Genomic DNA, 23,168 nt, shown 5'->3' on the forward strand with positions numbered 1-23,168 from the left:
CAGCTTACATTCGTCGTCTCTAACTCTTATGCCTGGGTTGCCAGCTACTCTATTCTACGAAGGAATAGGTCTGTTATTTTTGAGTAGAAAGAGACTCTCAAGCTGGTATATTTAAGCGAAACAGAAAACGCTAAATATAGAGCTGCGTTTGTGTCGTCATAACATTACCAAAAAACAGTAAAAGATAAATCGGAAACTCCTGGAAGGCTGCAGGGAGTACCGATTAAATGCCCTTAAAATAATAGACCTCTCGGTTGCCATCCGTAGAGGTAACTACAGCATGCGTATATGACTTGAACCAACCAGTAGTAAAATAATGCAAGGCAAAATATGATATTGTTATGATACAATAAAGTTTGTTCATACCTACCTGGCAGACATATCTATAGCTGAATTTGGAAATATAGCTACATATATATCTGACAGGCAAGTTTCATGAACAAATCGTAGAGAATCGAAGCAGACAGCTCAAGCTTCTTATGTTATTGGACATAAGCGTTCATTGACGTAGTCTACAAGTCTATTTCTTGTATGAGTCTGCGATTGATGAATAAGAGCTCTTCCGAATCTTGTTAATAAGAGCTTATCCGCTTACGCAATAAGACTGGGCTTACGGCAGGTAGGACCCCGATGTTCAACTTCAGCAGCGTAGTCCCGAACAAGGAACTAACAAAATCTATCATCTGAAAAGCCCTTTCAGATGGACTAAAAAGCTTGCAAAATTATCCTGGGAAGAGGAAGGAACTATCCAACCAGCTTCCTCTCTCGTAACACAAAGAATGCCTGCTAACGCTTAAATTTATTGGCAGTATGGCAAAGGAAGTCCTGTCTTACGCTTTCCTGAAGAGCATCCTCTTGATGAGTGCCTTTGCAAGAATCCTACTGAACGTTGTCGAGCGTCATGACGTGCAGGACGTCGAGCTTTTACATACCCCGTAGCTGCCTTACCGCAAGTCTTGACTGCGGTAGAGCAAAAGAGATCTTCCCTTGAGCTTTCCTTAACTCCATCCAATCCTGGACTTTGCGAAAAGCAATATTAATTGACAGAGACCTCTTGAATTCACGAAACCCGTGGTCTTGCTGGGTTTCGAAGACGAAGTTGCCTGTTCACTTTAAGCTTCCTCCGAAGCACTGCTTACTTCACATTCTTTGCAGGTGAGGTAGAAGGGATCACCGAAGGTAGAGGTAAAAAATCTTTGGGCCCAAATCTGCTTGAAGAGTTCAACAAAAACGTTCAGCCAGGCGACACACCTGGCGTGCACTGGCGCCCACTGGTGCACGCTCGGCGTCCACTGGCGCACGCTCGGCGTCCACTGGCGCACACTCGGCGTCCACTGGCGCGCGCTTGGCGTGCACCCGCGTACGCCTGGCGTCCATCCGAGCGTCCCGTCCAAGCCGAGCGTCAAAAGAAGCGTGCAGAAAAGCGTCACGCTCCTGACAGGCATCAAAACAAGCGAGAGAAACTGCCTTCAGGGAAGAGCGAGAGACATCTCGGAGAGAAATCCGACTGCACGAAGCAGTCTCAGGAGAAGGGTTGATCGTGTGAGAATACGAGGGGCGAGGGAATGCCTTCTTATTCTCACAGTAACAAAGCTAGGACGTCCGCGCTCAAAAGCGTCCTGCTACTTTGACTTCTTTTTCCCTTTTTCTCGGTGAAAAGACGTACACGTGTTCAGGCGACGTTCGCCTTCTTACTTCTCACTGCAACGCATGACGAGAGAGAGGACGTGAAGCGTCCTCTTCTATAAAGCTTCTATTTAGAGGGCGCGAGTCCTTCCAAAAGCTCCAACCTCTGCGCAGGGAGGACGCTTCGGAGGACAAGAAGCAATCCTTCAGGATTCGTGCACGTGCACGCACTTTGGCAGCCTGGGAGTATCTTCAGGTCTGCCGAAGGCACGTCAGATCGGTGGAGGTTCCTTGTAACCCTCCTTCGGCTTTCGACATGCTCTCTCCCTGTGTTCCTGGGAGTCCAGCAGAGGTCCCGGCCTAGAGGCGAAATGAGGCCGATCTGACGCACCCTCCACTACACAAGGGGCACTGTCACTGCACTTAGCCACTTCACTTTTGCTCTCTAAAGCAAGCACTTTCGATTCTAAGTTACGAATCGATACAGTATCAGAGAAAGGGCATTGCCCTCTACAGACACGGTTTCAGGGCCCGAAGGCAACACTACAGGGTTAGAAGTAGCAACTACAGAAGGGGCACTACACTTCACAACAATGATTGGAGAGCGAGCACTTTAGATTCCAAGATAAACATGGAATCTATAACGTAAAGGGCATTACCTCTCGTAGACATAAGCTCATAACCCGTAGGCCATACTACAGGGTTAGGCAAAATAAAGTCTACAGGAAGGTTAGCAGGTTCACTACCCTGACTTTTGTTTACTGATTAATTGTGTACATACGAATCATACGTCTTCCTTAAGGAATTAGACAAAGTCTCACACTCCTTACATGACAAATCTCAACAAAGAAGAAAGACCCGTACCCCTCGTGCATACCAAGTGTGGATCTACCGAAGCTTTCGGTAGCCACACCCTATCTTTGCAGACAACACCCTCTGAAACTAGCCTAACTAGATTCAGATATATTATGCAAAAATGAATCAAATTCAAATCAATTTATGATAGCGTATGCCTAGCCACAAATCCATGTAAATAAATCAAAAGACAATTAGGATACTTAGCGGCAATGAAGTTTCCAAAATCCAGACGGAGGTGCTGCAAACAGATGTTTACAACACCAGCGACAGAAAAAATATGAATAGAAAATGGGAATGGTTCCTGATACCCGCCTCCCAGCGGTGGGAATGGGTACTAATCACCTGGCCGACCACTGCGTGTGCCGGAAGTTTTTGAAATTCTGTCGGACTTCAGAAAATACAGCTATATATATATATATCTGACAGGTAAGTTTCATGAACAAACAATAATATTAAAAGAAAAATTTACTTTTGCCTGGTTCACCAAAGATGAGTATGAATTAATCTCCTACTAACATAGGACAAGGACACAGTAAAGCAGGAGGAATGTTGGTCTACCTAAATCAAAACACCACTGAGATGTCATAATCCTTTTCAATGTCCATTTAGTTCCCTTCCTTTCTTCGGACTATCACCCCTCACACTGGGCAAGTGACTGAACGCCAGCCGGTGCAGCTTCAGGTAGACATAAGTCTACCACTTGCCTTCATTTCTGTGATGTGATGCTCGTACACATTAATAGTTTCATCATGAAATTACTTAACGGTTACTGTTAAGTAAATGCATGAAAGGGCAAGATTATATAAATAAGTTGATAAAAATCAACAGCTCCAAATAAGTAGTAAAAAGAAATCTCCCTTTTATAAAGGAAAAATCCTATGATATTGGAACCATATAATAGGAGTCCACTGACAACAGAAAAGTGACAACCGGATAAGGATAAAGGAAACAAGTGAGACTACTGACGCTACATGAAGGAGGGTACTCCTCAATTAAGCACCACCAAATAAACAGTTTAAATATGGAACTTTGTTTAAATAGTAAAAGCCAATGCAATGAAGGGAATGTGAAGCAATGAAATGGTTACTAGGCCCTTTCAACACAACAGTCCTTTTATTAAAACAAGACTGAAGAGCAATACTTTCCTGAAGCAATGGTTTGCATTTTATGTGAACTAATAATATCTAGACATTGTACAAGGTTCACTAGAAATAGCCTTTATGTGTACATTCATGTAAATTAAATACTATACATTTGCGATATAGGAACAAACTTTTTTTTCTTACCTCTAAACCACTAAGGCCCGTACTGGATGGTCTTGGAGGAAGAGTATGAGTGAAACTTCGTGATTCATTTTGCGACTGCATGCCATTACTATATATTGTCACCTCAGAATCTGCCGCAGCAGTTAGGTCTGGAACACTTCGACACGAACGTAATGAACCATTAGTTGACCCAGCTGCTCCAGAACCACCACTGCTATGGCTTGGTGTCGAGTCCCCAGATCTCATCACAGACTGTTGATTAGATGGAACTGCAGCTTTGTTTTGAGAATAATACTTAGAATAAAAATCTTCCAGATCTTGTCTTTTAGCAGGATTCCCACCATCAGCAGAGTTTGCTTGTAGACTACTAACTGATGCAACAGGGATGGTTGCTGTTGCAGTTGTGAGGTTTACATTAGTATTTCCAGGACTCATTCCACCTACAGTAGTGCTTTGAAGATGGTAGTCATATGTTCCAAATTGTGGGGGTTTACTTGGACTACTTACATTAAAACTGTTATTCCACTGTTGATTATAATATGAATTCTGGTACGTTCTATTGAGCCCTACACTATACTGTGGATTACTAGTATATGAAGGCACTGTTGGGGACGCAGCAGTAACTTGTGAATTCTTTGCTATCTGGTTTGTAAACTGGCCGTAACTTTGCTGCTGGTGCTGCTGCATGTAATATGGATACTGACTATAAGTACCATAAGAAGTTTGACCATTTGGGTACATATGAACGGATCCCTTATCATCACTGGAATTTGACTTTGCAAGAAAACTCCCTTCTTTAGGCTGTGAATTAATATTTGATGAGTCTAAAACCTTTGCTAGTTCTTCGAGGTCATTGATGGATTTTAACGCTGCACCTTCAAAAGGATCATTTGCATCACCCTCAAAATCAGCAAAATTGATGTCTGTAGGTGCTTTTAAAGGAGTTCTTATACTATCTTTCTGGGAAGGGAATGGGGTCGGTTTTAGCATATCAGGATACGGAGTCTTCATATCTGTATTAAAATGTGCATTTTTATTGTACATAGAGGTATTCCCAAGGTAAGGAGTACCAGTTGGCTGTGTTATTTCTGTTGAATGGAGTGCATTATTATTTGTATGTAATTTTGCTTCACTTTGTACATCTACTTCACGATTGTCTTTACAAGTGACCTGTGTTTCAATACTAGCATCACTGCTTTCACTTTCAATACCCTTCTTATTTGTGTCACAAGGATCCTCTCCCTCTTCATCAGCTGAATGGTCACTTGGCTGAGTCTCCTCTTTACTACGTTCCTCTTGAAGCCTTTTTTCCTCTTCTTCAGCTCTTTTCTTCTCCTCCTCCTCTTTCAAGGCTCTCTGTCTTTCCTCTTCCTCCAGTTGCAATCTCTCCTCTTCTTCTTTTGCTTTCTTTTCTAATTTCAATTTTTCATACTCTTCAATCCTTGCTTTCCTATCCTTTTCCTCCTTTTCTAAGCGAACTCTTCTTTCATGAACCCAGTTAAGCGTTGTTCTTTCTATGGCAAAATCATACTGAAACAGAAAGGTAACACTGAAAAATAAAGGTAATTTTAAGAATAACGTGCACAAAAACATGCTGTACACTCATTCACTTAATTCTAAAGAAAATCATTTCATTTAAAATACTAGAAAAACTTAACAGTCAAACTGCTAGATGATTTTTTAAATCTACAGATACTAAAATACCTTCTCAGCAATAATAACCTTCAAAGGGAGATATTATTTTTACACACAAATTAAAACACAAAACTATTGTTGCAAAAGAAAGAGAAATATATTACCCAAAACATTTTTCAGCCTTACTTTTAATATTACTTAGGTGGTTTTTTAAAATGTTAATTTAAACATACAATTGCTTACACAGAGGTAACTATCATGTAAAACAGTAAAAAGAAATTCCAGTATCTATTAGGTCAGATAAATATGAAGATATTAAATAACTCACTGAGATTTAGAATCTCAATTTAGTTACATAATAAAATCAGAAATATCACAGCAACAATGTAAGTAAAGTACTTTTAAGAATTGGATATTTTACAGCAAAATATAAAAAAATAAGGTAAAAATCTTACTTCCTGAGTTAATAAATCTGGGTTAATCTGATGCTGACACGAAGCAGGAAGAGTGATTCTCCTAGGTGGACGAAACCTTTCACTAATCTTCACTGGAACTCCAGCTACAAATGCAGCTGGATCAGTCGACATTGTAGGCTTATGATCAGTCCTGGCAAAAAACCCACAGGTTTTGACATAGGAAAAATGACATTTTTAAAATAAAATAAATTTTTGTTTATTCTTACTAAGTAACTACACAGCTATAAGTTTCTAACACTATGGCTGCTAAAATATGAAAAATTTTGGAAATTGCAGTATTAGCACTTTTGTTTTGGCTGTACTACTATGTAGAACCCTCCTCCCACTTTTGGGAAACAGGTACAACGTAGCTAGAGAGAGCAACTTGTTTGTGTTCTACATCCATAGCGAGGTGGGTGGGCTCCCATTATGTAATTACGTACTTGGTAAGTGTACACAAAAATTTATTTTATATACTACTACATATTATAAAAATATCATGTTTATATGAGTAACTTACCAAGTAATTACACTGCTGAATCCCACATTGACAGGCAGTGGGATAAATGTTTATAAACTATTTCAATACTAATGCATTAATATTGTAAACAAAACTTTACATGAAACAGTATATTAGCTAGCACTGATAGGTGAGGGAGCTACGGCAGGTAATTACTGCCTCTGGTCATCGCTCCTCTCTACCTGTGATGGAGCATCAGGACCCTGTGTCATCTGTACTTTAGTGGGTGCTTTACAAACATGGGATAATTCTGTTTGTTGGCAAAGCTGATAATTGAACAAAATAAATGCCCTTACCCTGGGCTTAGTTCAACAAAAGACCAGTATATTAACACTTACACCACCATTAAAAACATACATGAGAACAACTTTTATTAAAAACACCCCACTATGAAAGACAACTGACTGGAGGGTACTCCTGTACACAGTACCCCAGTTTCCCAAGACAAACTCGACAACCTTCATCAAGGTGAGGAGATAAGTCAAATAATAGGAGGTTAACTCCTATCCTTCATTACCCAGTACCATGCCAGCTGCGTTGAACGGACCTAGTGTACAGCATTCATCATCAATTGTCTTGATGACCTGAAGATAGTGTAGAGCATACACCAATCTACATTTCCAATACTATATAGACTCCAAGACTGTAGAGAGAGAGAGAGAGAGAGAGAGAGAGAGAGAGAGAGAGAGAGAGAGAGAGAGAGAGAGAGAGAGAGAGAGAGATATTCCACTTAAAAGCCACTGAAGTGGCCACTGCCCTTATATCATGTACCTTAACTTTTAACAAGGAGAATACTTTTTCATGTAAGTAATTTTGAATGTGTTTCTATAATCATGTCTCTAAGAAAGAGAGCCAAGGTGCTCTTAGGCAAAACACAGAAGGCATTTCTCAATGAGCACCACAAGTTCTGAGAAGTGCCTCTAATACCTTTTGTTCATTCTAAATAAAATCTAAGAGCTCTAACTGGACAGAGAGTTCTGTCTTGGTCTGTTGGGCATAGAATCTCTGATAAGCTCTTTATTAAAAATGAATGAGGCCAAGGTTTTGAGGGACGTTCATTCTTCAGCAAAAAACCTAATGAAAAGGAGCAAACTACGTTTCCTTCAGAAAATTCTATCTTTTTATCAAGTGCTTGGACTTCACTTATTCCCTTGGCCATAGCTAAAGATACTAAAAATATTGTCTTCCTTGTTAGATCTCTAAGGAAAGCAGAATTCAGCATTTCAAAAGGACCTGAAAGCCATTTCAGAACAACGTTTAAATTCCAGGATACTGAAGATATCTCTTTCATTTTCTGTGTCCAAAGACTTGATCAAATCTGCAATATCTTGGTTCATTGACAAGTCTATCCCTCTATGTTTAAAAACTGATGAGCTTTGACTTGTAGCCTTTAATAGTTTGTGTAGCTAATTCCTTTGTGGATCTATAAAAGAAAATCTGCAATTTTCATTACAGTGGTCTCAGAAGAAGAGATATTATTTTCTCTGCACCACATTCTGAAAACTGACCACTTTGCTTGAAAAAGATCTGTCGAAGACTGGCGCCTGCACTTGGCAATTATTTCTGTAGCTCTGACAAGCTTCCTGACAATCTGAAGCCTGTCAGAGCGAGAGTGGATAATCCTCGATGGAATCAAAGGAAGTGTGGATGTTTGAGAAGCCTTGTTCTCTGAGGTAGCAGCCTGGGGATCCACAAGCAGATTGATTAGCTCTGGAAACCACTCTTTCTGTGACAAGAAAGGAGCTACCAACATCATCAGGATGTTGTGAATGAATTTGTTCAATACTTCCCTCACCATGCTGAATGGGGGGAAAGCATACATGTCTAGATTCGACCAGTCCTGGAGGATGGCATCCATTGCCCAAGCCTGAGTGTCCAGAAATGGCAAACAATAAATGAAGACAATGATATCTTGACATACCGAATAGGTCTACCAACGGTTTTCCCCATTGTTTCCACAGGTCGGTGCATAAATGACAATTTGTCGAAAAATGATATTGTTATGATACAATAAAGTTTCATACATACTTACCTGGCAGATATATACATAGCTAAGACTCCGTCGTCCCCGACAGAAATTCAAATTTCGCGGCACACGCTGCAGGTAGGTCAGGTGATCTACCGTCCTGCCCTGGGTGGCAGGATTAGGAACCATTCCTGTTTTCTATCATATTTTTTTTTTCTTCCACCTGTCTCCTTGCGGGGAGGCTGGGTGGGCCCTAATCGTATATATCTGCCAGGTAAGTATGTATGAAACTTTATTGTATCATAACAATATCATTTTCATACAATCAACTTACCTGTCAGATATATACATAGCTGATTGGCACCCTTCGGTGGAGGGTAAGAGACAGCTACTATATGGAATAGACAGGTAAACAACATATGTTGTAGGTATAAATAAAACCTTGGTTCCTACCTGATAGGTGGTAGACTTCGTGGGTGTTTGCCCAGTAGTCTGCATCACCTCAAGAAACTTTAGCGAGATATGTGATCTATGGCCAAGAGTTCTTGTGGGTCTGCCGAAGGGGTCTTATCCACTTACTCGGCAGAGCCTGAAAGGACTTTGTCAATGGGTGCTGATCCACTTATATGACAATACACCTTATGAAGGAGCGCAACACCGATCCCGATCACCTGATCCTAACACGAGGGTTCGCGCTCAAATTGGAAAGAGTTATCCCCACACTCCTTTCAAAAACCCCAATAATTTCACTAAGTTAAAAAACTTTAACTCAAAGTTAAGGATCAGTGTCGGCTCCTTATCCCAGTAACGTATCCGCAGAAACGTATAAACCAAAAGAGAAGGATCTCTCGTAGGTTAACTTGACATCCTTTGTGTAATGAGAAGTCAACACAGAGTTGCCTCTACCGTACAACACAGCTAATATGTCTTATATGACATATTGTTATGTAAAGAACAAGAATTTGCAAAAGCGCGCACTTCCTGCGCTTTTAATTCTCAGCTGTTTGAAGGAATCAAGTCACTAATGAAGTGCTTAGGAGATCTCCATGTTTCAAAGAAGACCAGGGCTTTCTTGAAATGGATCTCACCCGACTGAAGCCTGAAGCCTGGCAGGAACCTCGCGCCTGGCTGGTGCTTCGCTCTTGGTTGGCTGCCTAGCGCTTGTCTGGTACCCTTTCGCTTGACTGGCGCCTCGCATCTGGATGACGCTTCGCGTCTTAGCTGGAGATTCGCGCCTAGAGCCTGGCTTGCGCCTGGCTGGCTGCTCGCGCCTGGCTGGGCGCCTCGCGCCTGGCTGGCGCTTTGTGCCTGCCCTGGCGCCTCGCGCCTGCCTGGAGCTTCACGCCTGGCTGGCGCCTTGCGCCTGGCTGGCGTCTAGCTCCTGGTGGAGTGGCGCCTTGCGCCTGCCTGGAGCTTCGCGGCTGGCTGGCACCTCGCGCCTGGCTGGCGTCTCGCGCCAGGTGGCGCTGCTGTCGCTTCCTGGCTGGCGCCTCAGCGCCAGGTTGGCGCCTTTTGGATGCCTTGCCTGGCGCCTTGCGCCTGCTGGAGCTTCCGCACTGGCCTGGCGTCCTCGCCCGGTTGGATGTGGCGCCTTGCGCCTGCCTGGAGCTTTCGCCGCTGGCTGGTACCTCGCGCCTGCCTGGCGCCTTCGCTCCTGCCTGGCGCCTCGCGCCTGGGTGGCTCCTCCCCACTTGCCGGAGCTTCGAGCTTGGTAGAGTCTCGAGGATGTCTGGCAATGTCCACATCGGACACTCTTATCTGTCCTATATGTTCGCATCTAGCGCATCTGTGTCAGGTTGTAGGCCCGGTCTTTCTCCTCATCAGACAATGACAGTGTTCTTGGGGCTGTCTGCAGGTTTCTTTCTTCTTCCTTACTGACTGTGTTCAGAAGGTCTTGAGTCGCCTTCTCAGTTAATGAACGAGAAATGTCCTTCACTACTGAGAAGGGAACAAAAAGTCAGACAAGGGCGAGTACAGAAGCGCTGCCCTCTGAGCGTGGGAGACCGCTTTGGTTAAAAAGACACTATATACTGTCCTCTTTTTAAGAAGACCTGCTCCAAACAAAGAGGAGATCTCAACCGAGCCATCCTGAACCGCTTTGTCTATACAAGACAAAATACACAGAAGGACTTCTGGTTCGAGTCCTTCAGAATCATGGGCTTTCTTGGACATCACCCCAAGGGACCAATCTAAGAAGTTGAAAACTTCCAATACATGAAAGAGTCCCTTGAGGAGATGGTCCAGTTATTTGAAATGCCCAAGTTACTACGGGCAGAGTTCAAACCTTGTCTACGTGAAGCGTCAACTAAGGTCGAAAAGTCCGCTTCTGACGTAGACGGAAGAGAAATACCCCTATTCTCTCCCGTCTGATATCAAATGCCTCTTTTACCAGCTAGTCTCGCTGGAGGCATGCAGAAGGACCGTTCTAACTAACACCTTCTTCAAACTTCATCCAAGAGTCTAAAGACTGAAGAGCCCTCTTCATCGAAAAATGGCGGGCTTCATTCTAAGAAAAAACGAAAAAGATAAGATTTCTTCGTCTTTGCTCTCGAGAAAAGAGAGCGCGGAGAAGGAGGAGAGGCAGGAGTCAAGTCGTCTCCATACTCCTCTAGAAGCAAGGCTGTCAAAACATTTATAGTTCGACAGTCCTTCTCTTCCTTGAAACTCCTCCTCCGAGTTTACTTCTAACTCGGGGTCTAGATGATTCTCCGTTGCTTAATTCAGTACGTCTTTCCTCTGGAGGAGACAAACTCCTAAAAGGAGAGGGGCTAAGGGAATGATATTCCTTCCTCTTCCCCCGCTTTAATAGTCCTGGAAGGCGCCAACAGCCCAGGCTTCTCTCCATAAATGGATGACGCTTCCCGCTTGGATGACGCTTCTAGTCAGCCAAGCGTCCCTGGCTGACGCCTCCCGTTTGTGTGGCTGCTGACGTCTGGATGACGCCTCGCGCCTGGAAGACGCTTCGCTCTCAAAAGGCGTCCTAACTGGCGCCAAAATTTTGGTTGGAGCCTCGCGTCTAAAAGCAGCTTTAAATGACTATTCATGTCTTGCCGACGTCCTGCACGTCTCTCTGGCGTTTACGTGTCTTCCGTAAGATTCTCCCGATCTCGCTCTCGAAACCGAAGCCTATGCGATATGTTTTGGAAGCTTCACGTCTGCATGACGCCTCTCGCTTCGCAGGGGAGAGAGGACGAGACTTCTTGATTGGAAGCGCAACGTCCTTCCTACGAGGCGCTAACACTCCCACCAAGAGGCCAGTTGCTCTTGTACTGGCAAGATAATCTTCCTTGAAGCTTTTCCCACGTCATCTTCAATCGGGGGAGAAGTAGGAAAAGGAAGCAGTCTATAGAAGCCTGTTCGTCTTCTCACAACTCTTCCCAATAAATGTTAAACATGTTAACAGTTATTATCGTCGATCGAGAAGGATCTCTTTGTTAACGCGAATAGGAGCGAAAAAAAGAGATTCTCGATGCTCTATGCGATATGAGAGTGTCGTGGAAATGGCCTAAGTGATTAAATAAATGGGTAACGAAATCAGGAACGAATCTTGCCGTTACCGAGCTTGGTGTCCGAGAGTCTACTGGACTCCTAGGTTAATAACTCGCTAAAACGAGAAAATCTTGGATGGTGCTCTTGGATTCACTGCGCCAGGCTGGCGCTTCTGGCGCAAATTTTGCGCCAGGCTGGCGCTTCTGGAGCATTGCGCCAGGTTGGTACTTCTGGCGCGTTGCGCCAGACTGGCGCTTTCTTCTATTCTTTTTATGTTATGTGCCAGAACAGCTGTGCCTTTATGGTACCCGACATCCCCTTTCACATGTTAATTCCGTTCTTAGTAGGAAAAAACTTTTATATACGTAGTATAGTCCATTCAGGGAAACAAGTTCTGTCCCAAAGAGAATGTTTCCCATCCGACTCATCCATCTTCTTCGAGCAGGTACTCTAATAAGCTATGCTTTCGTAAGCCTGAGAGCATTACATAATATAATGTTCTGCTGCGATAGAATCCTTTAATAATGTTACCTAACGGTAAACCGCATTGAAAGGTTGTACTATCTCTCTTATTGAAAGCTTCTTAGCCAAAAGGCATAAACAATATTTATTTATGTTAGCTTAATTATCCCCTCAATCCGAGGTTAAGACCGCGATTGTAGGGAGAGATATGGAAAGTTATTCCCTCCGCAGGAGAGAGAGAGATTCGCCCGACCGCTCATGACTGACACCTACATGGTAACTGACAGTAACTGGCATAGGCGTACTGCGTTGGTCTCAGGCTCTCAGCGAAAGCAGTCCCCGCTTACTCTTCTAGAGTTTGCCAGCTACTCCAATTAATAAAGGAATTTAATAAAATTATTATCGAACTTCAGGAAGTTCTTATTAAAGCATATTTAAGCGAAACAAGACTTCGATAAATCTAGAAGCTAAGTAGGTGTAGTCTTAACAATCCCTTTAAGCGTAGTCCTTCCTAGGAAAGACGTAGAAGGATACTTGTAATTGAGTTGCACAGAAAAGAAGTAACTACGGTATGTGTTTATGAATTGACCGTATCGTATTCTCATACACAGACAAACTCTACTACCTTCTACTATCTTCGTTCTTTTCGTTAAAGAACGATAGAAAAGAGTATATATATATATATATATATATCCTTAAGGACGAAGTTAATCAAGGAACTCTTTAAATCTTCGTGATTTCTTCATAAATCGCGGAAGAGACAGAATTCCTGTTCATCACTAGGGTTTACGGAAGGAAGTAGATATTTTCTATCCGCCATCATACCCAAACATCGATGAGATCTTATTAAGAAAAACTCCCAAAGCTCTTGCCTCCTCAAAACGAGGGAGAGCATGGATGAAGGAGAGAGTCCGCATTGAGAGGAACTGCCTAACAAAGGAGTCTTCTGATAATGAAAAGGGGCTTCTCTTAGTATCAGAATCCTTCTGACAAAAGCAACGGCCGCCTGTGCGACATCTGCACATTTGCCAGGGGAAAGTTGTTCAAGTTAAAAATTCAAAGAGGAGTCTCGCGACTGAGCCTCTCTCTCTAATGAAAGAGTTTTTGAAATCTTCTGACGCCTGGCGTCTGGATCCTTGCGCCTAGCGCCTAGCGTCTGGATAGTTCGCGCGCCTGGAATGTTCCGCACGCTAGAAAGGAGACTCGCTCCTGGAACGTTCCGCTTGCGTGGAAGGTCCCGTGCGCCCTAATAGATCCGAGCGCCTCTAGTCTTGTTATACGAGCCTTCTTGCCAGAAAACGTTCAAATGGAAGCATCCTTCTGATTGCCATTCTACTATAAGGCTCCTTAGTTAAGCCGCCTGTTTTCTCTTTGAAGGCGCCTTGCGCCAAGAAAAAGTTCTGGAACGCGGCTCTCACTCAGTTGCTGGAACGCGGCTCGCGTTTATCTGTATGAACGAGGCTCGCGCTAGTCTGATGGAACGCGGCTCGCGCTAGTCTGTTGGAACGCGGCTCGCTGCTGGCTGTTGGAACGTGGCTCGCGCTAGCTTGCTGGCTGGCTCTCAGCCTCTCGCTCAGTGAGTCAGTGTTCTCTTATTCAGAGAACGAGCCAGATCGTCCGAACTTCTAACATGTACATTCTTCGTCTTTTTCGGATGTAAGATGAAGAAACGGAAGAACAGACGCACTTTTTAAAGGCTGCCTTTGCAATGGCTATCCCTTGGCAGTCTGGGACGTTTTTACAGATCCCCGCGAGGAACAAGCCCGATCGGTGGGATTCTCCATAACCTCCGTAAGGCTTTCGACTTTCCTTCTCCTCTGGGCTTGTGAGTTTGGAAGAGGTCTAGGCCTGAGAGCGAGACAGAGCCGATCGAACGCACCCTCTACTAATTAGGACGCCTTTCCAATGGCGAACTTGGCAGTCTGGGACGATCTACAGATCCTGCCGAGGGGACGCTGATCGGTGGGGATTCTCCATAACCTCCGTAAGGCTTTCGACTTTCCTTCTCCTCTGGGTATGTGAGCTTGGAAGAGGTCTAGGCCTGGGAGCGAAACAGAGCCGAACAGAACGCACCCTCCACTGCACTAACAGTAAAATCACTTCTTACCTTTCAATAGCTCGTATTTAGAGCTACCTTCCTTTGTCTTCAAATTGCAATATGAATTTGAAGATTCTGTGAAGTAAGAAGGAGATGAGGATACCACACTACTAGTAATGTTAATGCTCTAACTGCTCGTTAGTACGAGAGCTATATAAACTTCTAAAGGAAGCGTAACTATTCTTTCCTTACATCGTCAAGAAGGAAGTTAGCTCAATCAATTCTAACATTTACTACACGTTATTATGAATAAATATTAAAATTTTCCTTCTTGCAAACTATGTGATTGCCTACCGAAAAGTTCGGTAGTTACACGTAAACAATTCTTCGAAATTTTCGAAGCCAAAGTTATCAAAACAAATTAATATGCGTATGCCGAACCAAAGATCCAGTACTTCCCTGCAAAAGATAGCCAGAAAATCGATGGCGATGAATCCAAAAATCAAGTCAGGAGGAACTGCAAACGTTGTTTACATTCCAAGCGACAGAAAAAATATGATAGAAAACAGGAATGGTTCCTAATCCTGCCACCCAGGGCAGGACGGTAGATCACCTGACCTACCTGCAGCGTGTGCCGCGAAATTTGAATTTCTGTCGGGGACGACGGAGTCTTAGCTATGTATATATCTGACAGGTAAGTTGATTGTATGAAATTGCATTTTTCCTAACTATACAAACCTGAGGTCCTTTAACAATAGGAAGTAGCTAGCGGCAGCTGGAACGGTCGTAAGCTTCGAACAAGGGGAGAACGGTAGTTAACTGCTTGTCCGACAGTCGCGCGGAGGTAAACAAATCACTTTTGCTTTTGCCCATGCAGAAAATACGCAGAGTGAGGGGTGGCATTGAGGAGGGACTATAGGTAAAGGACCTCAGGTTTGTATAGTTAGGAAAAATGCAATTTTCGACAAATTGTCATTTGTTCCGATACGTAATACAAACCATCGGTCCTTTAACAATAGGAAGACTCACTTCTTGGTGGGAGGAATCTGAGTCTTTTAGATGAACAGACTGGTGTTCGTCCATCCCTGGAATGCCTCCCTGGTCGTAAGAGCGAGGAGGGATCCAAGCCTCTGTCCGATTGATCGGGGGGGTGCTGTGCACCGCAGGATCAATGGTCAGTCCTCTGGGCCGAGTACTAAGAGAGAGGCAAGCGTATCTCTTCGTACCAGCATTGTAAGAACTTTTCCAGTACATGAGCAAATATAAAGTCATGGGTTTGTCTCATGTAGGCATCCACTTCCTCCCCCTTGTTGGAGAAAGTGGTGGATATACACTCCTATCCCTAGTTAAAGGGATAGGATGGAGCTCGGTCGAGTAGCTTACCTGCATCTGACTCCCTTCCAGCGTGGTAACGACCGTATCCCTCTGCCCACAGGTAGAGGTAGAGAAAGATGGTGAAGAGAAGCCAGTCACACTCTCCTTCGCACATTCATTCTCCCAGTCATACCAGGAATCGATGCTGTTTCTGCCTGCTCGGGTGCTGGGTAAGCTTACACAACGTGTTGAGCAGCCACCACAGGTCCCAAGGAAAAGTATCCAAGGACTTGTGGGCAATATCCCGAAGGTAGAAGGACGTGAAGGTGGTTGGTTGGCCCAAACACCTGCCTTCAGGACCTGCGCCACGGAGAAGTTCTTACGGAACGCTAAGGAGGGTCCGATACCTCTGACTTCGTGGGCTCTCGGTCGGAGCGTACGGATGTCGTCGATACCATCAGCCTCGTACGCTCTCCTGATCACCTCACGCAGCCAGAAAGAAAGCGGTGTTCTTGGAAACTTCTTTCTTGGTAACCCCAGTGCTAACGAAGAGGCGTCGACACTCAGGCCTGAGGTGTCGAGTTCTCTTCAGATAGCGCCTTAGCGCCCTCACAGGACAAAGCAGCATCTCATCCGCATCGTTATCGGTGAAGTCCAGAAGGGAGGGGATCGTGAAAGACTCGAACCTGTCGTCAGGGATCGACGGATTCTGAGTCTTGGCTACGAAGTTCGGGACGAAATCGAGCGTCACAGATCCCCAGCCTCTGGTGTGTTTAACATCGTAAGAAAGACCATGTAGTTCCCCTACTCTCTTCGCCGATGCCAGGGCCAGCAAGAAGAGGGTCTTGAGGGTCAGATCCCTGTCTGACGACTCTCGGAGTGGCTCGAAGGGTCTTCGAGTCAAACTCCTAAGGACGAGAGTCACATCCCACGCAGGGGGCCTGAGTTCCCTGGGTGGGCAGGACCTTTCGAAGCTCCTCATTAGCAAGGAGATCGAACGAGTTCGAGATGTCCAGTCCCCTCAGTTTTAGGACGAGAGCCAGGGCGGCTCTATATCCTTTAACTGTGGGTACTGAGAGGAGCTTCTCTCGGCGAAGAAACACGAGGAAATCCGCTACCTGCTGAAGAGTGGCTCTGAGAGGAGACAGACCCTGTCTACGACACCAACCACAGAAGACGGCCCACTTCCCCTGGTACACAGCTGCAGAGGACTGTCGGACATGTCCAGCCATCTCTGTTGCTGCGCTACGAGAAAAGCCTCTCGTTCGCAAGAGATGGTGGATAACAGCCAGCCGTGAAGTTGAAGGGACTGGACTGCTTGGTGGTACCGTTCTACGTGTGGCTGGGCTAGAAGGTTGTACCAATTGGGTAGTTCTCTCGGTGCGTCCGCAAGAAGAAGCCAGCAGGTCCGGATACCAAACGGCTTGAGGCCGTTTGGGAGCCACCAGGATCATTCTGAGATTGGGAGTGACAGCGCTCGACTGATCACTTTCCGAATCAGACAGAAGGGAGGAAAGGCGTAGGCGAAGAGGTTGTCCCAGGGGTGTTGGAGAGCGTCCTCTGCAGCTGCCCATGGGTCCGGCACGGCTGAAAAGAAAACCTGAAGTTTTCTGTTGTGCCGGGTGGCGAACAGGTCTACGACCGGTCGCCCCCACAGGTTGAAGAGCCTTTCCGCCACGTCTTGGTGTAGAGACCATTCGGTCCCTATCACCTGATCCCGACGGCTGAGCTTGTCTGCTACTACATTCCTCTTGCTGGAATGTAGCGTGCTGACAGCTCTATCGAGTGAGCCGTGGCCCACTCGTGCACCTGCACCGTCAACTGATGGAGCGGAAGAGACACGGAGCCACCCCCCCTGCTTGTTGACATATGCCACTACTGTGGTGTTGTCGCACATCAACAACCACTGAGTGTCCCACCAAGCGGTCCTGAAATTCTCGGAGAGCGTTGAACGCCGCCTTGAGTTCCCGGACATTGATGTGAAGGTGCTTTTCGTGATGGTCCCCACACACCTGCAGTCAGCAACTCCTCCAGGTGTGCGCCCCATCCCTCGGTCGATGCGTCTGAGAACAGAAGCATCTCCGGGGGGGAGTGCGTATGGGCACTCCTCTTAAGAGGTTCTTGTCGTCGAGCCACCAGGCTAGGTCCTGCCTCACCTTGTCCATGAGAGCCACGGGAAAGTAGGAGGATCCTTGGCCTGAGACCAACTCTCCCTTAGCTCCACTGGAGAGACCGCAGTGAAGACGCCCGTGAGGGACTAACTTCTCAAGTGACGACAGATGGCCGATCACGACTTGCCATTGCTGTGCTGCCTGTTCCTGTCGAGACAGGAACCTGCCGGCTGCCTCCCTGAATTTGCTGATACGCAAGTCTGCGGGAAAGACCTGACCCATGCTACGTGTCTATCAGCATACCCAGGTACTTCATCTTCTGCTTGGGTTCGAGATCTGACTTCTCGTAGTTTATCACGATCCCCAGATCGCGACAAAACTTGAGGAGTCGATCTCTGTCCTGCAGCAACTGCGAGCGAGAGCTCGCCAGGACTAACCAATCGTCGAGATACTCAGAAGACGTATCCCGTGCGAATGGGCCCAAGCTGACACCAGAGTGAACACTCGCGTGAACACCTGTGGGGCGGTTGACAGACCGAAACAAAGTGCCCTGAATTGGTACACCGTCCCGTCGAAGATGAAGCGGAGGTACTTTCTGGAGGACTGATGGATGGGTATTTGAAAATACGCGTCCTTCAAGTCCACTGAAAGCATGAAATCGTTCCCCCTGATCGAGTCGAGCACCGAGCGTGCCGACTCCATCGTGAACCGCGTCGTGCGAACGAAGCGGTTCAGGGGAGAGAGGTCTATCACCGGACGCCAGCCCCCCGATGCCTTCTCCACTAGGAAGAGGCGGCTGTAAAAGCCCGGTGACTGGTCCTCCACGATTTCTACAGCTCGTTTCGCCAGCATGGTCTTGATCTCCTGTCGAAGAGCGTTGTCCTTTGATGATCCCCGGACATAGGTTTGTATGTGGACCGGTTTGGAGATGAGGGGGGGCCGAGACTCGAAGGGTAGTAGATATCCCTCCCGAAGGACGTCCACTATCCAGTTCTCGGCGCCGTAGCGCGGATGCCCAAGTTTCGCCCAATGGGCCTCGCCAGGCACCCCCCCACTTCCGGCAGCAAGGTGAGGCGGGGGAACGCCGTCCCTAGCGTTTCCCTCCTCGTTTCGACTTCTTCCCACCACCTCCTCGGGGAAAGGAGGCCTGGGAGGAGGGCTGGTTACGGCCTCCTTTAGCAGACGTCGAAACAGCAGGAGTCCTCACACGGGGTTTGGACGTGCGACCGTCTTCGACGCCGTGGAAGCGCTAGCCAAGCTCTTTGGCTTGGCCGCAGTCGATCGAGATTGCCCAGTAACCTTCGAGACTGCCTGGTGAACTAAGCGGTCACTGTCATCAGTGCGCCGCCTTTCCACCGCAGCGTCCACCATCTCTCCGGGAAAGAGAGCTGGGGAACTCCTAATTGGTCCATTGCGAAGCCCGAGTGCCGCCTCACGCCCGGCCCCCTTGGTCACTCGGGTAAGGACTGCGTCCCTACGCCGAAGAACCAAGTTGGCCCACAGGTTAGCAGTCTGATGGGCGAGGTAAGAGATCGCTCTTCCTCCAGACTGGCACAGTCTCCTGAAAGAAGCGTCGTCTTCAAGAGCAGAACTCCCAGAGCCGGCCGCTACTTTGGATATTGTGAGGGAACCACAAATCCAGCCAAGAGGACTGCCTGGAATGCTGCCATAGCGGTAGATTCCAGGGCAAGTGCCTCCTGCTGCGAGAAGAGAGGATTCTCCGACAGGAGCTGCTGCAGGGACACACCTGGAGTCAGCCTCGCTAACTCCGGGTTAACCTGTTTCGGCAGTATCGGGTCTTCCGAAGGCACGTAAAAATGCCTCTGACGCTGTAGAGGAGGAGGAAGTAGCTTAGAAGACCGTCCGGATTTCAGCGAATCCTCCCGTCCTGAGACGAGATTCTCAACTTGATCCAGACTGAGTCTGCAAGCTCTGATCGCGGTAACCCCACCATCATTTTGGGTTCCCTCTTAGGACCCCAAAATGACTCGAGCCGGGACGTGGGCTCTGCCGGTGGTAGCGGCGATTCTTCCGCAAGGTCATTATGCAGACGCATCAGCTTAATGACCTCTGCAAAGTTCCTCTGTATCTCGGGAGTGACTGCGTCTTGTGGAGTAGGACCGTCCAGTCCCTCCAGCAAGAACAAATCCCGTAATACTCCTCCCTCAGAAGGAGGAACAGCGGCAGACCCCTGATGGTCACCTCCAACTACTTGCGCGTATGTTCTGTCGGTCCTAGAACCGTGCCTGAGCCATACGGCGTCATAGCGGGGGATCGCGAGCGGCGCACCCTCTCGTGATCACTCCTCGGTACCATCGCTCCTCCCGGTGTAGCCCGAGGAGGTTGAAGGTACGGGAGAGGCAGACCTGACGCTCCCCCCTCGCTCACTGGCAGGACCAGCGTGCGTGGAGGGCTGCTGCCGATCGTCAACCCGCGGTGACGATCGAGCAGCAGGCCTAGCCTTGCCGCTCGCCTGGGGCGAGCGGCTCGGCTGAGAACGTTGACGCTGATCTCTAGCGTCAGGCGAGCTGTTGCTGGTTACCGTCTCCGCCCCCGTCCCTATGGGAGCGGCGGTCAGGTGACCTGCTAGGCTCTCTGTCGCGGCGAGACCGGCCAGCGTCCTCTGGCGCGTCGAGCCGCTGTACCAGCCGTGGCTGGTACCGACGGCCGCGGGGACGGGACCCCTTCCTCGCCTCAACCCGTGGCTGGTCAGCGACCGTCACGTTCAACCCGAGCAAGCCAGTTTTTCTTGGTCGCTGCGAGAGCGTCCACTGGCCTGGCGAGAGTCGTGTGCACGACTCTCGCCAGTCTTCTGCTCCGCGCCGCGGTCTTGACGGCGAGCGAGCTCGGCGTCAAAACCTTGGCTGGACGGTCTCCCGTGGAAGAGCGTCCACTCGGTACTTCTCGCGAACGAGAAGCGGCCGAAACGGAACCTGATTTAGCGGCAGGGCCGCTAACACCAGGTGAGGACGTACCAGCCGAGGCTGGTACGCCTCTGGTCCCCGTCGTCTTCTTCTTTGCAGAGAAGAGACGGGCCCCGTTCCCGAAGGAACAGGAGGACCAGCAGAAGAGCTCCCCGACTCGCCTGAGCGAGACGGGCCCTTAAGAAGATCCCGAAGGAGTCTTCTTAGGGGGGGAGGAGCAGCCTTCTTTCTTTCTTCGGCTGTTAGCCTTAGAAGTCGAAGGGGAAGAGGAGGCAGCAGACGACGAAGAAGACGACGAAGATGACGACGACACCTTCCTCTTCTTCCTCTTCTTCTTCGCCAGGCTCCGCAGGACAGACGTCAGGTCTTCCATCCAGGAGGGAGCCGGGGCAGTTGCCGAAGCAACAGGGCCCGACTGCACCTGTCCGGAAGAACCTGAGACTGTAGCAGCACCACCAACAGCAGGAACGACAGGAACAGGTCCAGGAACAGCAGGAACAGCAGGAACAGCATCTGAAAAGGAAGGAGCAGCAGGGACAGCAAACAGGTACGGCAGGCACGGCAGGAACCACAGGAGAGCCAGGCGTCCTGTCGGCAGCTACCGTCATTCTCGGCACTGGCGGCAGGTCCAGAGGGGTACTCTTAGGGCAGCGGAAGTCCGGGGTCGGCAACACAAAGAACCCAGGTGGCGGTGGCACCGTCCTCTTTATTTGGTATACGGCAGTAATAGGGTTTTGTTTGGTATTGCAGCCGTGGGTGTCACCGTCATTACATGTGGCGTATACACCAAGTGCGGCGGCATGTCATACGCTGGTGTAGATATGTGGTAGTGGTAGTGGTTTACCGTACCATGAGTGACCACTGCCGACCCCGCCAACCGCTGAATCAACCCCTGGATACTAGGCACTCCCTGCAGTCCCAGCGACTCCCACACCTGTCCCAGGTCGTCCTTCGCTGGTGGCACATCTGCGGAAGTAACAGTCGGTTAGTCAGAGGGGTTTCCTCACGCCTGGGGGGAGAAGAACCCCACCCAGAGCGGACGGAAGACCCCGAATACAATTGGATGTCCGGGGTAGCGCCCTCCCTCCTCCACACTCGACGGATCGAGAGAGGAGACGGACTCCGCTACCCCCCCCGCAGGGGAAGGCGCGAAACGTGGGGGCTGACCGGGAGGCAGGAAAGAAGACGAAGTGTCAGTTACCAAAGGAGTCACTGGAGAGCTTTCCGATGACTTCTTTGGCGGCCTAAGTCTCTTCCTGCCCTCGTACAGAACCCACTGCGCCTCGGACCAATTCATACATGTCATACATGGCTCGTTGCGGGAGCATTCTCGCCCCCGACAACGAGTACAAACCTCATGTGGATCCACATCCACGAATGATCTAAATCCGCCGCATCTACGGCCCCTCCAGCCCGGGACAACTCTACGGGCGACTGGGGGGCGCGGCGAAATATCCATTTCTTGATCACTCATATTGCAATGACAAAAGAAATGTAAAAGTACTTACAATCATATACTCTCAATTACACTAGGAAAAGAGGGCTGATACTCAAAGCAAACGACAAGGCGGGCAGAGCGATGACGAACACGTCCTATCCTCACACGGCCGAAAGCAAAAGTGATTTGTTTACCTCCCAGTCGCGCGGCGCGCGACGATCGGACAAGCAGTTAACTACCGTTCTCCCCTTGTTCGAAGCTTACGACCGTTCCAGCTGCCGCTAGCTACTTCCTATTGTTAAAGGACCGATGGTTTGTATTACGTATCGGAACAACTGTGAGTTTAACAACCACTCCATCAGTAGTACCTGCTTGTGACACAGTTAGTTCATCAGCTAGAACATTTAATTTTCCCTGGATGAATCACGTCATTATCCTCGTGTGGTTGCTCTCTGCCCATAACAGAAGCTCTCTGGTTTCTTGGTAAAGAGAAAAAAAATGAGTTCCTTCTTGGCTCTCCATGTACGGTAATACCGTCATGTTGTCAGAGTGAGCTATTACTATTTTGTTGTGTGTTAGGGTTGAGAAAGCCTCAAGGGCTAGACGTACTGCTCTTAACTCTTTCACGTTCATTGTAGGTTCTTCTCTGTTGGAGACCATGTCCCTGCAATTTCCTTGCTGTCCAAAAAGGCTCCCAACCTAGATCTGACACATCTAAATATAATGTTAGGTTGGGGTTCAATGTGTGCAACGACTTTTCTACTGTAAACTTGTGTTCTTCTAGCCACCACTGAAGATCCTCTTTGATCTCAGAAGAATTGGGAAGACACATGAGTCTGGTTGTGTCTTCCTTTCACAGTTGGCCTTTAGGTAAAACTGGAGAGGACTTTTCTATTGATGAAGTATCCCATACAGGCTCATCCATCACTGGATGAAAATGAGTGAGGAGAAATGAAGCTTTGAATTCTCTTCTGAAAATTTGCAATTCTCGGATCAGATGGAGAAACCTGAAAATTCAAAGAATCTATCTTCATCCCTAAATAAAGTATTGACCAAGAGGGAATCAG

General features: G+C 47.6%; 1 protein-coding gene across 2 annotated transcripts in view; it reads right to left on the minus strand.

The window, feature by feature from the left end:
* Positions 1-23,168, minus strand: part of LOC135223711 (uncharacterized) — a 103,311-nt gene that overhangs the window by 47,039 nt on the left and 33,104 nt on the right. For both annotated transcript variants that reach the window (XM_064262446.1, XM_064262445.1), the window contains exons 2-3: positions 5,840-5,990; positions 3,771-5,279 (exon numbers count right to left, since the gene is read on the minus strand). In XM_064262446.1, the coding sequence (XP_064118516.1) occupies positions 3,771-5,279; positions 5,840-5,971 (1,641 nt within the window). In that variant the 5' untranslated portion in view covers positions 5,972-5,990. The remainder of the gene's footprint in view (positions 1-3,770; positions 5,280-5,839; positions 5,991-23,168) is intronic.

Source organism: Macrobrachium nipponense, chromosome 10, assembly GCF_015104395.2.
Source record: "Macrobrachium nipponense isolate FS-2020 chromosome 10, ASM1510439v2, whole genome shotgun sequence".
Taxonomy (NCBI): domain Eukaryota; kingdom Metazoa; phylum Arthropoda; class Malacostraca; order Decapoda; family Palaemonidae; genus Macrobrachium; species Macrobrachium nipponense.